At 49.0% G+C, this 14,963-nt stretch overlaps 1 protein-coding gene across 1 annotated transcript in view; it reads right to left on the reverse strand.

Annotated features, from left to right (window-relative positions):
- Positions 1 to 1,543: 1,543 nt before the first annotated feature.
- Positions 1,544 to 14,963, reverse strand: part of LOC100495258 (golgin subfamily B member 1-like) — a 60,290-nt gene continuing 46,870 nt past the window's right edge. The window contains exons 24-30 of the mRNA XM_004913362.4: positions 13,631 to 13,775; positions 13,191 to 13,337; positions 11,334 to 11,477; positions 5,055 to 5,152; positions 4,466 to 4,600; positions 3,156 to 3,267; positions 1,544 to 2,931 (exon numbers count right to left, since the gene is read on the reverse strand). Of these exons, the coding sequence (XP_004913419.2) occupies positions 2,773 to 2,931; positions 3,156 to 3,267; positions 4,466 to 4,600; positions 5,055 to 5,152; positions 11,334 to 11,477; positions 13,191 to 13,337; positions 13,631 to 13,775 (940 nt within the window). The 3' untranslated portion in view covers positions 1,544 to 2,772. The remainder of the gene's footprint in view (positions 2,932 to 3,155; positions 3,268 to 4,465; positions 4,601 to 5,054; positions 5,153 to 11,333; positions 11,478 to 13,190; positions 13,338 to 13,630; positions 13,776 to 14,963) is intronic.

Here is a 14,963-nt window from a genome sequence, read left to right on the forward strand (position 1 = left end):
CCATGGCCTGGTTGCTATGGTAAATTGAGCCCTATTATCCTGATACAAAAAGTTGCATGCTGCCCAATGTCACGGAACATATTTACAGTCGCCAGTGCTTTCATCCATGCAGTTGGTACCAGCATTCTCCCTATACACACAGAGCAGTGTTCTAGGGAACCATGGGCAATAATGATTGGGCGCTGGATACACAGGCAGGGAACGGTGATGGTTTGAGGGGTTTAAACCATGCCCGCTGCTTCTATAAATCCTCAAATGACTTCTCCGCGTCGACTCTTCCTGTGCATCTGTCACATCTATTCGCCCCGGGAAATGTATTCCCATCATGGCAATGTGCAGTTTTCCCCTGCCCCTAATCAGCCCCCATGCAGAAAGCAGCTGGGATGGTGGCAGATACACAAGCCAAAGGCAAAGGGTGGCATTTAAAGTTTGTCAGGGGGAGCTGCTTTTAGTTAGGGTTAGGAATTAAGGTGGCTAGCCATGGGCCACTAAAAGCTGTTGTCTCATCCCTTCCAGACAAAATGGACAGCTCACTGGCGCATGTATGGGGCCTTCCTGATGGCCTGTCTTACCAAATTCGGGCCATAAGCAGTCCCTCCAGACCCAACCCAGCAGATCATTGGCCCATGTATGGAGCTCTTTTGACAATCTGTCCGACCAATAATCGGCCCTGGCTCAGGCCCTCCAGAGCAAATCAGCAGCTCACTGGCCCACATATGGGGCTCTCTTGAAGATCTGGCTGGCCAATATCTGGCCATGGGCAAAATGATTGGACCATCCCAATTTGACTCAGTATTTTGGTGGGCAAATAGGGTCAAGATCTGTTTGTGTGTGTGTGTGTGTGTGTGTGTGTGTTTGTATGTGGCGACCTCCCAAAATATTAATGTGTATCTGTGGATGAGTGATGCTGGCAGATACCAGGGTTGAACTTGATTGACTGCTGCCTTGTTTCTTCTCAAATACCCACACTACACAACTGAAGTCAACCATTTTTAGAGGCTACAGAGCTTTTGCTCAAATGTGAATACGGAAATATGGATAGGTATCATGGATTTGGTGCCCCCACCCCAGGGCCCTCCGACCAATGAGGATAGAATGACCCTATACGACTGTATAACTGTACCAGGCAGATAAGAAACAAATGCACCCAGTGGGATAATAATAAACTGGAAGTAAGGTCCCCATACACGGGCCGATAGTAGCTGCCAATATGGGTCCCTTGCACTGATTTGGCAGCTAATCGGAACGTGTATGGGCACTTACGATGGGCCTGTCCGATCGATATCTGGCCTGAAATCGGCCAGATCTCGATTGGGCAGGTTAGAAAATCTAGTCGGGTATAGGTAAAGTCGGTGCGGGGGCCGCATCAACAAGGTAGGTGGGGATATCGGGAGAAGATCCACTCGCTTGGCGACATCGCCAAGTGAGTGGATCTGCCAGTGTATGGGGACCTTAAGTCAGCTCAGACAGGATCCATGGGATTATTAGGGGGGCCGGGAAGTCCATCCTGGAACAGGTAAAACACAAAGCTGGGACACAAACACCAGCTGGTTTAAAGATTTATTTTCAGATGAGAAACCAACAGATCAATAAGGGAATTTATTTTATTGCACTTTAAGCTTCCGTGCCACACACCAAGAAGCAGAGACACACCCAATGCACAGGGCATGGGACTTCCATTGGGTCCAAGTCCTTAAAGGGATACTGTAATCAAAATAACGGTTTCAGTGCTTGGGTTTCAGGGGAAGGGAGGATTTTGAAAGAGGTAGAGTTTATTAACCGTGACTTGGGGTAACAGTGTTTTCTTAAGGAAATGGTGACTGTCGGATACTTTCCAGTTTGATGTTGTTACTATGCATTTGACTGCAGGGCAACCAAGTTTACTGATATGAGCATTATTACACAGGATTGGGAAGTATTTGCTATACTTTCCTCTGGGGTGACTCCTGGCATTTTGTCTCCCCCGGGTGCCTTATGAAGCACATGGGGTAACTGACTGATACGGCAGTATAAAGCCCATGATTCATAAGGCCAATCTGCAAAGCCGCTTTCCGTTCAGCAGTGCAGACTGGGACTTAGATTGCTGTTGTGATGACAGTATCCCTTTAATACACGGAGCAGGGTCCTCAAACACATGGCCAGTTCTTTATAACTATCCCAAGGCATTGTGGGAGTTGTAGTTCTCTGCACCTGGAAGGGTGGGAAAGCCACCACCGTTAGGCTTACAAAATAATATCTGCATAGAGAAGAAAATCAATTTTCCCACCATTTCAAGTAGAAATCATCCATACACACCTGAAGAGCAGCAATTTCTATACAGTAGGAACTAGAATCTCTTTAGCAAATATAATAGAATCTATTATGGAACAAGCGAGATATACAGAAGTCTTAATTACAGTCTCTACAGTGCCATGTAGAACTATGTACAGTCATACCCAGTGCCAGTCACAGCAGCAGAATACTGAGGGTAAGAAGGAGAGAGACATGGGCACTAATATGTACACTGCTCTGCTTCCCAAACTATACAGACCCCCTAACCTGTAGTGTGTACCCATAATTCCCTCCTCCTGCACTCGTCACCCTGTATACGAACGTCAGTAGTGATAAACAGCAAACCCGCGACCCCTGTACCGCTCTTATTCGTCCATGCAGTGCAAAATCCAGCAAAATACGTTGTGCTGCAGAGCCCGTCCCATAATCGGGACATAATACCTGTTCAGTGTTAACCCTTGAGTAGCCGCACAAGCCTAAAACTGGTGCCTGAGAGTTCGGCTATAACACGCCAGTCAGGCACATAAGGACGGCGGCGTGTAACACCAACAGGTAGGTGAGGAACAGGTAACGGGCTTTCGATCTGGAAGTCAGTAACTTGGAACAGTACAGGCTTCGGCCACGCAACCACCTCCGCAGAGAAAGTGCGCCTCCTTTCATCTAGGGGAAAAATAAAATATATATTACATGGTGGCTTGATATCCAGTATAGCAGATATTGGGCAGTGCTGCTTATTACTGGTTGGCGTTTATTTGCCAGTAACATGTCATTACTTAAAGTTGGGCCTTGATTGGTGCATTAATGCTGAAACCCCCCCCCCCCCATGCAAATCCCACGTGCCAGGCTCCCCCCGCGACATTGACCGCTGTGTGTTTTACACTAACCTTTCTAACCATGACATGCTGTGTCGGATCAATTATCAGCGCTTCTCGTTCATCTTCCGACTCCATCTGAAGGGAGAACTCGTATTCTCTGGATAAAGGCTTCGTTTCCAGGCTGAAATAACACAATAACGAGTTCATCTCAAGTTTTGTGTGGGATGGAAGCATCTGCTATTCATTCAATGATATTTTCTAATTCATGATGAGTGGGAAAATATAATGTAAAATCATGAAGCAGCCCCGGGTTTGTAAAAATGCCAAGGACAGAAATTCCAAAATGCATGCTAAGATCGTCTGTCACTTTAGAGGGTTGCTGAATGATTGTATCTTTGGCCCAGTGCTGTCTAATTCTTTGCATGGACCACTTAGCTGGCGAACTACATGTTTGTGGGCTAAATTAGATAACTGATATCATATACAACAATCTCTACGGAGCCCATAAGCAGGCAGAGGGCCATAAAGATACCTTGTAGGGCCACATCTTGCCCACAGGCTGCCAGCTGGAACCTTCTTTTATGATTCAGCAATTGCAGGCCAAATAAGACTGATTGAGCTACTTAGTCTTCAGGGCTGCAACAGGGTTAGGGTGGCCATACATGGGCCAATAAAAACTGACAAAATGTCCGAGTCAGTCTATCAGACTGTGCATGGGGCCCTCATATGGGCCTACCCAACCAGCTACATGTTGATCGAGCAGGTTTAAAAATCTCATCGGGGCAAGGAGTGCATTGGCGAGCTGATGCGGTCCTTGTCCCAATGGCCTGTATCCTACCAATGGGATCCAATCATTTGGCCCAAGCCATATCAGGCCAAACCTCACCAAACAAGCAGATCTTTCTGTGTATGGGCACCTTTAGGTAAGTGATGCATGAAGACTTCATTTACTGTCTGACTTGCAATTTTAGGCAAACCCACACAATGTCTGTATGATTCCAAATGGTTACCAGACAGCAATGAATGGCTGTCAACTGATTGATATTGACCGAAAGATGAGGACTTTAGTACCAGGTTGTTAGTGGAACAACTACTGTACAGTCCAAAGGCACAAAAATGGATCCCTATGCCTATCCCTTTTTAAGGTAGGTCAATACGATCCCCCTAGTACAGTACTGTTATGACATGTTGTGGCCCGATTGCTTTTCATACAGAAAGTTTGAAGGCCAGATGAAATTAAAATGTTCATAAAGCGAAGCCTATGGAAACTTCAAAGCAGACTGAGGGCTATAAAAATCCCTTGGAGGGCCACATCCGGCCTACAGGCCTCCTAGTTGGACAGCCAAAAAAAAGGGTAAGAAAAACCTTGTTTAGCAGACCTTTTATTATGTTGCTCCGATAGATGCAGAGCATCTTCTGCTGCCTCTCTCCGCGACCTTTCCTCTGCGAATCTCTCCGACAGCTGTGACAGCTCTTGCTGAATGGAGTCGTACAGATGCTCACTCTCAACAAGCCTAGAGTAAGCACAGAGTAGACAGACAGAATCATGAAAGTGAGAAGAGTGTTTAAAGGTGGCTGCACAAGAGCCAAAGCTGAGGTTATCATCCCGTAGGCCAAACTAGTGGATCAAATCAGATGTGAGACAGAGGTATCTTCCTTGATTGGCAGAAGCAGCACATTTTGACAAATTCTGAGCCAATAGGAACACAGAAGGACTGCCTTTGGGGCAGAAGGGTTAAAAGTGGCCAAATTGTATTAGTGCTCCACTCCAGCAGGAGAATGTGACACCTTTCCCCGAGGGGGATACATGGAGGAATTCTTGCAGCTAGCATTGTTATTCCTCAAACGAGTGGCAGAATGTTGTAACCCTGCCAGCGACAGCGCATCATTATTATACATGAGAAGGAAAGTGACAGCTTCATACTATAATAGAACAGCTGATTGGAGAGAGAATAGAGATTCACTAACCTTCTTCTTAGGTCAATCAGCTCAGAATTTTCTATCTCCACCAGGACGCTTGCCCTCTCCTGCGGAGCACCAGGGGGGACTTCAGTGCGGATGTCACTCTATGAATAACAATAACAGGGTCAAATGACCATTCAGGTACCACAGGAAGTTGTATTTGTATCGCTTGGTTTTCTGCAGCTGTTTTCTATGCTCAAAACTGGGGCAAATAGGGGGAGAATATTATGGCCCTTTATATGTTCTATAGGTCTTTTCTCTACAGAAAACCATAATTCTAGCAGAAAGTATATATATTCATCAGAAATGCCCCATTTCTGGATAATCCCTTTTCAAGAAAACACCTTCAGGGACATGATTGTAACTACCAGAGGGATTCTATAAATCTAGCTTGGTACATCAGCCTAGGGGCTTCAAGGTGGACATTGCTGATTTATCTTGTTCCAAGATAAATTTTCCTATACTATAGGACCCCCCTTCTTCTTCTATAACTTCTTCTATAACTCAGGCCCCCCTGACATAAGAAAAGAGGGATTTTTGTCTTACCTGTAAAATCCTTTTCTCTCTTCATTGAAAGGGGGACACAGGCACTGATGGGTTAACTCCACCTTCCGGGAGGAAAGGACACTAAAAGAACTGTGACAGCCCTCCCAGGGGGCCAGGCAGCCTCTCTCAGCAGGCTACACCCCCCTGCGGGGGCTGGAACTTCCCAGAAGTAGTAGAAAATTAGAAAAAGGAACAGAAAAACTATAACGGCAGGCCAAGGTCCATAAACTGTGTCTTGGCAACTATGTACACCAAGCCCTGTGGGATGAGATTTCTTGGAGTAAGTGAATGGAGGACTCCTTCCCAGGAGGGCCGAGGAAGACTGAGACACCGGTCGCATTCCAAGGAGTCGTTAACTTGGCAGGCAGAGACTAGAAGGGGGGGCGTGCCTGTGTCCCCCTTTCAATGAAGAGAGAAAAGGATTTTACAGGTAAGACAAAAATCCCTCTTCCTCTTTCATTTCAGGGGGACACAGGCACTGATGGGACGTCTAAAAGCAGTCCCGAGATAGATAGGGTGGGAACGAGATTATGTCTGAGCCTGCACTGCTGCCTGCAGTACCTTTCTGCCAAATGCGGCCTCGGCTGAGGATGCTACGTGCACCTGGTAAAAGCGTGTGAAGGTGTGGATAGAGGACCAGGTGGCAGCCTTGCAGATCTGATCCACAGTGGCAAGGTTCTTTGCTGCCCAAGAGGCGGCCAGGGATCTGGTCGAGTGGGCTGTGACCCTGAGAGGAGAGGGCTTGCCTGCGACCTGGTAGGCTCTGGTGATGGTGCCTCTGATCCACCTAGCAAGGGTGGTTTTGGTGGCCCGTAAGCCCTTGCGGGGGCCTACGGGGATGATTAGGAGGGCATCTGACCTCCTGAAGGCTGCTGATCTTTGGATGTAGAATTTGAGAGCCCTGACTACATCCAGGGAATGAAGCGCTGTCTCTTTTGGATTTTTGGGGTGTGGACAGAAGGACGGGACCACAATGTCCTGGTTTAGATGGAAGGCCGACACGACCTTAGGCAGGAACGCGGGAGTGGGCCTGAGGACGGCCTTGTCCTGGTGAAATACGAGGAACGGGGATTGGCAGGACAGAGCCGAGAGCTCTGAAACTCTTCTGGCTGAGGTGATGGCTAGAAGGAAGGTGGTCTTCCATGTAAGAAGAGTCTCGGATGCCGTGGCAAGGGGCTCAAAGGGGGGCCCCTGGAGGACAGAGAGGACCAGATTGAGGTCCCACCCTGGAGTGGGTGGGCGGATGGGGGGGGCTAAGTGAGCCACGCCCTGAAGGAAGGTCCTGATGTGGGTGTTAGATGTGATCTGGCGTTGGAATAGTACAGATAGGGCCGAGATTTGGGTCTTTAGGGACGCCAGGCGGAGGCCCTTGTCGAGACCCTGTTGGAGGAAACCCAGGATGTGGGATATGTTGAAGCGATGGGGAGGGAGATCCTGGACCGAGCACCAGGAGATGTAGGTTCGCCAGGTACGGTAGTAGATCCTTGAGGAGGATGGTTTCCTGGCCGCGATCATGGTGGTGATAACGCTGTCTCCAAACCCTTGTTGACGCAGTACTAGGGTTTCAAGAGCCAGGCCGTTAAACGGAACAGCTGAGTATTCTGGTGGAACACTGGACCCTGGCTTAGGAGGTCTGGCCGGTCTGGCAGACGAATGGGAGCGGCCTCGGAGAGATTGACTAGGTCCGCGAACCAGGCTCTCCGGGGCCAGTGTGGGGCGATGAGGATGGTCTTGACCCTCTCCCTCTTGACCCTTTTGAGGATCTTGGGGAGAAGTGGAAGAGGAGGGAAGATGTAAACGAATTGGTAGGGCCAGGGGGCTGTGATTGCGTCTACTCCTGCGGCGACTGGGTCCCTGGACCGAGATATGAAGCGAGGGAGCTTGGAGTTGTGACGGGATGCCATGAGATCGATCTCTGGGGTCCCCCAAACTGAGGTCAGATTCTGGAAGACCTGTGGGTGGAGTGCCCACTCCCCCTGGTCTAGGGTCTCTCTGCTGAGGAAGTCCGCTGTCCAGTTGTCCACACCAGGAATGTGGATAGCAGAGATGGCTGGGACATTCTCCTCTGCCCAGGCAAGGATGTGGGCAGCCTCTTGCATTGCCCCCTTGCTGCGAGTGCCCCCCTGATGATTGACATATGCCACCGCGGTGGCATTGTCGGTCTGGATTCGGATGGGCTTGCCTCTGAGGAGAGTTGTCCAGTGAAGTAGAGCCAGGCGGATGGCTCGTAGCTCCAGGATATTTATAGGCAGAGATGATTCCTGTGGGAGCCACCTGCCCTGGGATACTTGTTCCTGGCAGACCGCCCCCCAGCCCCGGAGACTGGCATCCATGGTGAGGATTGTCCAGTTGTGCGAGGGGAAGGGCTTCCCCTGCGAGAGACGGGCTGGCTGGGTCCACCAGGATAAGGATTTCCTCGCTGAGGGAGGGAGGACTAGCTGGGAGTCCAGGTCGGGGTGGTCGGGATCCCACTTGCTGAGGATGGCCCGCTGGAGGGGTCGGGTGTGGAACTGGGCAAATGGGACCGTGTCTATGGCTGAGACCATAGATCCCAGGACCTGCATGCAGGTCCTGAGGGAGACCCTGGGAGAAGAGATGAGAGATTGTGTTCGAAGGAGAAGGGCCTGGACCTTGTCTGGTGGGAGAAGGGTGAGGCATCGTTGGGTGTTGAAAACCGTGCCCAGGAAGGTCATTTCCTGCGATGGTGTAAGAGATGACTTCTTGAGGTTGATGACCCATCCGTGGGACTGCAGGGTCTGGATCACCTGGTTGAGGGCGGAAAGGTTCTGGTGGAAGGAGGGGGCCTTGATGAGCAGGTCGTCCAGATAGGGAGTGATTGAGATTCCCTGAGAGCGGAGGAGTGCCATGATCGGGGCCAGCACCTTGGTAAATACCCGGGGGGCTGTTGCAAGCCCGAAGGGCAGGGCTACAAATTGGAAGTGTTTCCCTAGGACGGCAAATCGGAGGAACCGATGATGTGCCTTGTGAATGGGAACATACAGATAGGCGTCCTTGATATCTATGGAGGAAAGAAACTCCCCGGGTTCCATTGCTGCAATGACCGAGCGGATGGACTCCATCCGGAAGGTGAATCTCCGGACACATCGATTGAGCTTCTTGAGGTCCAGAATGGGTCGGACGCCGCCGTCCTTTTTGGGAACGCAAAAAAGAATGGAATAGAATCCCTGGCGCTCTTCCTCCCTGGGAACTGGAGCTATGACTCCCGCTTCTTGGAGTGATAGGATGGCCCTCCAGACGGCTGCTCGGCGAGTGGGATTGGTGGGGAGGGGAGATGGTAGGAATCTTGAGGGGGGCGGCCGGAAGAACTCTATGGCGTAGCCCTGAGAAAGAATCTCCCTCACCCAGCAATCTGTGAATGGATGGTCCCACACCTCCCGGAACAGAAGAAGACGGCCCCTCGTTCCGGGGGTGGATACACCTTCAGGCAGATGTGGGCTTGTCAGAGGAGGGCTTTTGGCCCTGCTTTCCTGAGGACCAGGCAGGCCTCTTGCCCCTGCCCCTGAAGGAGGAAGGTTTGTCTGAAGAAGGCTGCTTGGTCTGTTTGGGGCGAAAGGAGCGAAAGCGGGAGAAGCGCCGATTGGTGTTCTGAGGTTTCGTCTTGTTCTGGGGGAGAAGGGTGCTCTTGCCTCCCGTGGCTTGGCTGATGATCTTGTCCAGTTCAGATCCAAAGAGAACCTTCCCCAGGAAGGGGATGGAGACCAGAGATTTTTTGGAGGTAAGGTCAGCCGACCAGTGTTTGAGCCAGAGAAACCGTCTGGCGGCAATGGAGGTAGAAGAGGCTCTGGCAATCATCTTGGCCGAATCAAGGGAGGCCTGACAGAGGAATTGAGAAGCCTCCTTGATCTGGGCAGTGAGTTGTAGGATCAAGGATTGGTCAGAGCCGTCGAGGACTGCTTGGTTAAGCTGGTCTGCCCAAACCTCGCAGGCGCGACTGACCCAAGCTGTAGCGAAGTTGGGTCTTAGGGCGGAGCCGGAGGCAAAGAAAATGGATTTGCAAAATCCTTCCAGCCTTTTGTCTATGGGATCTTTAAATCCCGCGGCGTCAGGGACAGGAATGGTGGTAGACTTGGATAGCCTGGAAATAGGAGGGTCCACTGTAGGTGAAAGGGACCACAGCTCCATGTCCTCCTTAGAAAAGGGGTAAAGGAGGGAAAAACGCCGGGAAGTGTTGGTCTTGCAATCTGGAAAGGCCCATTCATCCTTGACAACCGAGAAGAGTTGGTCGTGTGAAGGGAAGACTTTGGAGGTCTTCTTTTGTCTTTTAAAGAGATCCTTGGATGGATCTGCAGAAGTAGGAGCGGATACGTTGAGAGTTGTTAGAACAGCCTCGATTAAGCCGTCGATGTCAGATGGGACAGGCAATTCAGTGTTGATTTGAGGGGTGTCCTCGTCGGACGAGCCCTCTGAAAGCTGCCCTTCCTCTGCAAGTTCCGACTCTTCGTCAGAGTCCGGAATTGAAGGGATGGTTAGAGCCCTGCGCTTGCCCAAGGAGCCTGAGGAAGGCTGGGAGACTAATTGGTTGACCAGTTTGTCCAGAGAGTCTGGCAGTCTGGCAAGGCTCTGCAGGGAGGCGAGCGAATTGGCTAATTCGCGGGCCCAAGGAGGTTCAGGCATAGAGGCTGAGGGTCCTGAGGCGTCAGGTGAGGTAGAAGGTACTGGAGGAGCAGGCTGTGTGCATGAAGCACATAAAGGCTCAGAATGTCCAGTGGGGAGTCTGGCGCAACAACGGGCGCAAGCAAGAAAAGTAACCCGCGCTGCAACTGGGTTCTTGGAGGGAGCCTGTGCAGAGCGCAACCTGGGGCCCTCCTTTGAAGGATCTGCCATGTTATTGGTTGGCAGGGTATGCTGCAATAAGAGGTGAGAGAGCACCTGCTGTAGTATGTGGCAGGGATGTAGTTGCCAAGAAGCAGTTACTGACCTGGATTGCTGTGCAAGAGAAGAATGGAGCAGTGTAGCCTGAGAGAGGGGCTGGTGGTCTGTGGTTGTGGCGTGCAGAGAGAGAGCGCGGTCAGAAGGCGCGAAGAAAAAGGGGGCGGCGCTACAGCGCATCACTTCCGGGTAAGGGGAGAGCGCGCTGAGAGGATGCGACGTTGAGGTAAGCTGTCGCACCCTCTGAGAACCTTGGCGCTCCTCTGAGAGACGGAGCGGCACTGCGCGCCGCCATGTGGGAAGCCAGGCTTCCTTCTCTGAGGTGCTGGCGCCGCAGCTCCGCAGATGCAGGCACAGAGGTCTGTGCTGCGGTCTGCTGCCGCAAGGTCCTAAAGACCGCCGGCTGCCAGGGAGTAAGCGTCCCCTGTTTCCCTCTCCCTATAAGGGAGAAACGCAGGGGGAGAAAGGCAGGGGGGTAGGAGCGCAAGGGGCTGAGCCGCAGCTCCTGCCCTTGCCAAAAGCTCCAACGCATCTGGGGACTGAGCCGTAGCTCCTGCCCCAGGTACCTGTGAAAATAAGGATAAAATGAAATTAATAAGTAAAAATAAAATAAGAATGAATAAAAATGAACTCCTAAAGGGAGTTGTGTCCTCCTCCCATGAGGACACTAAAAGAACTGGGAAGTTCCAGCCCCCGCAGGGGGGTGTAGCCTGCTGAGAGAGGCTGCCTGGCCCCCTGGGAGGGCTGTCACAGTTCTTTTAGTGTCCTTTCCTCCCGGAAGGTGGAGTTAACCCATCAGTGCCTGTGTCCCCCTGAAATGAAAGAGGAAAGCAGAGCCTTACGCCTCACCTGGTTAGTAGCCTGCAGGTCCCTCTGAAGTGTGTAGTACTGGTTCTGCAGGTCACTGTATCTCAACTGAGATTCCTTCAGTCCCTGGGAGACAGTGTTCAGCTGGGCCGACAGCATCGCGTTCATCTGCACTGACTCCATTGCCTGAAAATACAAGAATTGTTGCATGGACATGAGATGACCCGAATAAGGGCAATAGGAAAGGAAAACTAAAAACCTCTCTTATCTGAGGTTTCTAATGTTTCCCTCTTTTATTCCCCCGTACGATATTCGGTGCGTGTATGGCAAGTCGGAGAGTCGACCAATATCGCAGGAGGCTGCTGATATCAGTCGACTCGCCGATGAGCCAGGTTAAAAGATTTTGATCGGGCACCAAAGAAGGCGCCTGAGCAAAATCTTCCGTCAGGGCTGAATCGGCAGAAGGAGGTAGAAATCCTATTGTTTCTACCTCCTTATCTGCCGTTTCAGCCCTGAAGGTTAGTGGCGGATTTAACGATCTTTCGTGCGACCGATGGTCGCAAGAAAGATCGCAAATCGCCACGTCTGTGGCCACCTTAAAGGAACAGTAACACTAAAAAATGAAAATGTTTAAAAGTAATTACAATATAATGTGCTGTTGCCCTGCATTGCTAGAACTTGTGTGTTTGCCTCAGAAAGACTACTATAGTTTATATAAGTAAGCTGCTGTGTAGCCCCGGGAGCAGCCATTCAAAGGAGAAAAGGCACAGGCACTTAGCAGATAACAGACAAACCCCCATTATATGGGACTTATCTACTAGTTATCTGCTATGTAACCTGTGCCTTTTCTCCTTTTTTCCAGCTTGAATATCTGCCCCCATGGCTACACAGCAGCTTATTTATATAGTAGCTTTTCTGAAGCAAAAACACCAGTTTTTTTGCAGAGCAACAGCACATACACTTTAATACTTTAATTTTTTGATGTTACTGTTCCTTTAACAACTTTCTCGACAACGTCCTTGACTACTTCATGTTCAGTAAGTGACCAGCAGGCAGCGCTGGTTCAGCAAAATGCATTTAAAATTTTTAGCCCTTAATATCTTTGAATTAAAAAAATAAAATGTAAGTTGCAAAAGTGCTGAGAATAGGACTCCCAACAATTTTACATAATGGCCGCATTCATCCAATAATCAAACAATAGCTATGGTGACATCAAGCTGCCCTGCTAACAAACTAGCTTTTCCCTTTGCTCTATAACTTGCCTGTAAGTTGAATAGGAAATACAATAAAGGGGACACAAAAACAATGATATATGTTTACAACTGTAAAATTGCAGCTATAAGGCTCTACTGTACGTGCACCAGAAAATACATATGTATGCAGGATAAGGCAACAGTTATCCTATTAAGGGCATCATTAAATGGACTGGCAAGGATACAGGGGCAGTGCTGTAAAAGCTCTCTCTTGTGGAAAGAGAAAATCAAGATTTAAAACATGATGGTGCCTTGGTGTAAAAGCCAAGCAGTCAAGAAAGCTCAAAACTTCACCTGGACTGCTAGTAAGTTATAATAGACTGGCTCTTTAAGACTGTTACATGTAAGCTCCACGGCGCAGGGACTGATGTGAATGAAGTGTGATCTCAGCAGAACAGTGCAGAATATGCTGCCGCCATATAAAGTACAAACGTACAGCAACATTTGTATTGTGCCAAAGCTCTACTTTTCCTGCAGGGAATTGGCCAGTTGTCCAAATGTATTTTTGGACACTTTTTCAATTGCCAATTGTTGAATGGGGTAGCTGCAACCCTTTTCTCCAATCAGTCCATAGTGAAGATATTTTGCAGGAAATAATGGCTAGAGACAGGCACAACACTGAGAATCAGGAGTCACAAGAGCTCACCTTTGAGTTGATCTGCTGTATGAGTTGGTCCCTCTGCTTAATCTCCTGAATGTATCTCTGAATCTCTGGCTGACCAATCACGTCAGAAGATGGTTTCCCCTTCTCTGTGCCAGTCGTACTTCCCACCAAGGCAACCCTTTCCACTTCCTGTGACCAAAACAAACAAAAATCCTCAACTTTCATCTGAGAAGTTTTGCCAGTAAAAAAAACAAAAACAATTTGATAATACTTATAAGATCCCTTATTATTGGCTCTGGTCAGGCTGTAGCACTTTAGAGGCTTTTGCTATCAGTGACTACATTTTTCCAGCCAGCTGCAGGTATAACAATGAAAGCAGACTTCTGACTGGTTGCCATTGGTTAATGACCCTCCCTCTTTCATTTTGTGGAACATAAAGCAGTTACAATGAAACACACGTGCCCTTTCTGCCCAATCCTTACCTTGGTGCCATACATTGTACTGGAAAATAGGGTAGTGCCTTTCTGCGTTTGGATTTCGGCAATCTGACGCTCTTTCTCTGCAAGGCTCACATTATACCGATGTTGTAGTGCTTGGGTTTCGGTGACAAGAAGGTTCTTTTCAGATCTAGGGTAACGTTATAGTTAAATGAAACATACATATCAAACATAAGTGCAAAACAAAGCTGAAGAGAACAATATGGGGCTAACAGTCCAAGCTGCAAGTGCCAAAGCCCTTTATAAAGCCAGTTAGGCACTCACATTTCGGTTTTCATTGTATAAGAACAGGTCATACATCATAACCAATGCGGGCAGAGAAGGCACCATGTGTGACATATCCCTAAAAGCAAAGGGACAAGTCTTGTTTTTGTTTCTCTATTCTTTCTCTCATATTACCAAGTGGGAAACAGTTGATGACTAGATGAGTCTCCTACCTGCTTACATATAACATATACACTATTTATACAAACACAGATCCTTGCTCAAAGACTTTAAAGATCATCCTTATACCTTCAATTGACATGGATGGCATTAAAGATACTCCAGATATTGCCCTAAGAAGATGTGCAACTGGGGGCAAAAGGAAAGGTCACTGCAATTTTCTTCTTAGCTGATTGCGGCTGTGCGCCTGAATCTATTGGAGATGGTTAAACTCATTTAATAAAGGTCAAGTTGCTGGATTTTAAAGGTTTAAGAAAATGTTTTTCAATGGCCTTTCAACACCTAAAGGGGGTTTGGATTCATTTTTTTTTATTTTCTCCCAGAGATGAGCTTTAAATGAATGTAAATATTTACTTTTCTAGAGACTGAGAGGTAGCACATAGTGTAGTTGGTAGGAGCAGCGCTGACATCGGTAATCATGGGGCCTGATGCTAATACGTTAGCAGGGCCCTTTATAAGGGGATGGTAAATATTATCCAACCAGTAAGCTGAGCTCCCTGGTCCAACCAATAAACCTGGACACAGCCTTGACCCTTCCATTACACCCTAAAGGTCCCCATACACGGGCCGATTCTAGCTGCCGATATTGGTCCCTTAGACCGATTCGGCAGCTAATCGGCCCGTATATGGGCACCAACAACGGGCCTGCCCGACCGATATCTGGCCTGAAATCGTCCATATCTCAATCACACAAGTTAAAAAATCTAGTCGGATCGGGGACCGCACCGGCTCGTTGATGCGGCCCCGGACCGACTTTGCTTATATCTGCCATAATAATTTGATTGTTTGGCCCCAGGGCCAAACGATCGAATTAGCCTGAATTCTCCCAATATCGCCCACCCGTAGGTGGGGGATATCGGGAGAAGATCCGCTC

This window comes from Xenopus tropicalis, chromosome 4, assembly GCF_000004195.4.
Source record: "Xenopus tropicalis strain Nigerian chromosome 4, UCB_Xtro_10.0, whole genome shotgun sequence".
In the NCBI taxonomy this organism is placed as follows: Eukaryota; Metazoa; Chordata; class Amphibia; order Anura; family Pipidae; genus Xenopus; species Xenopus tropicalis.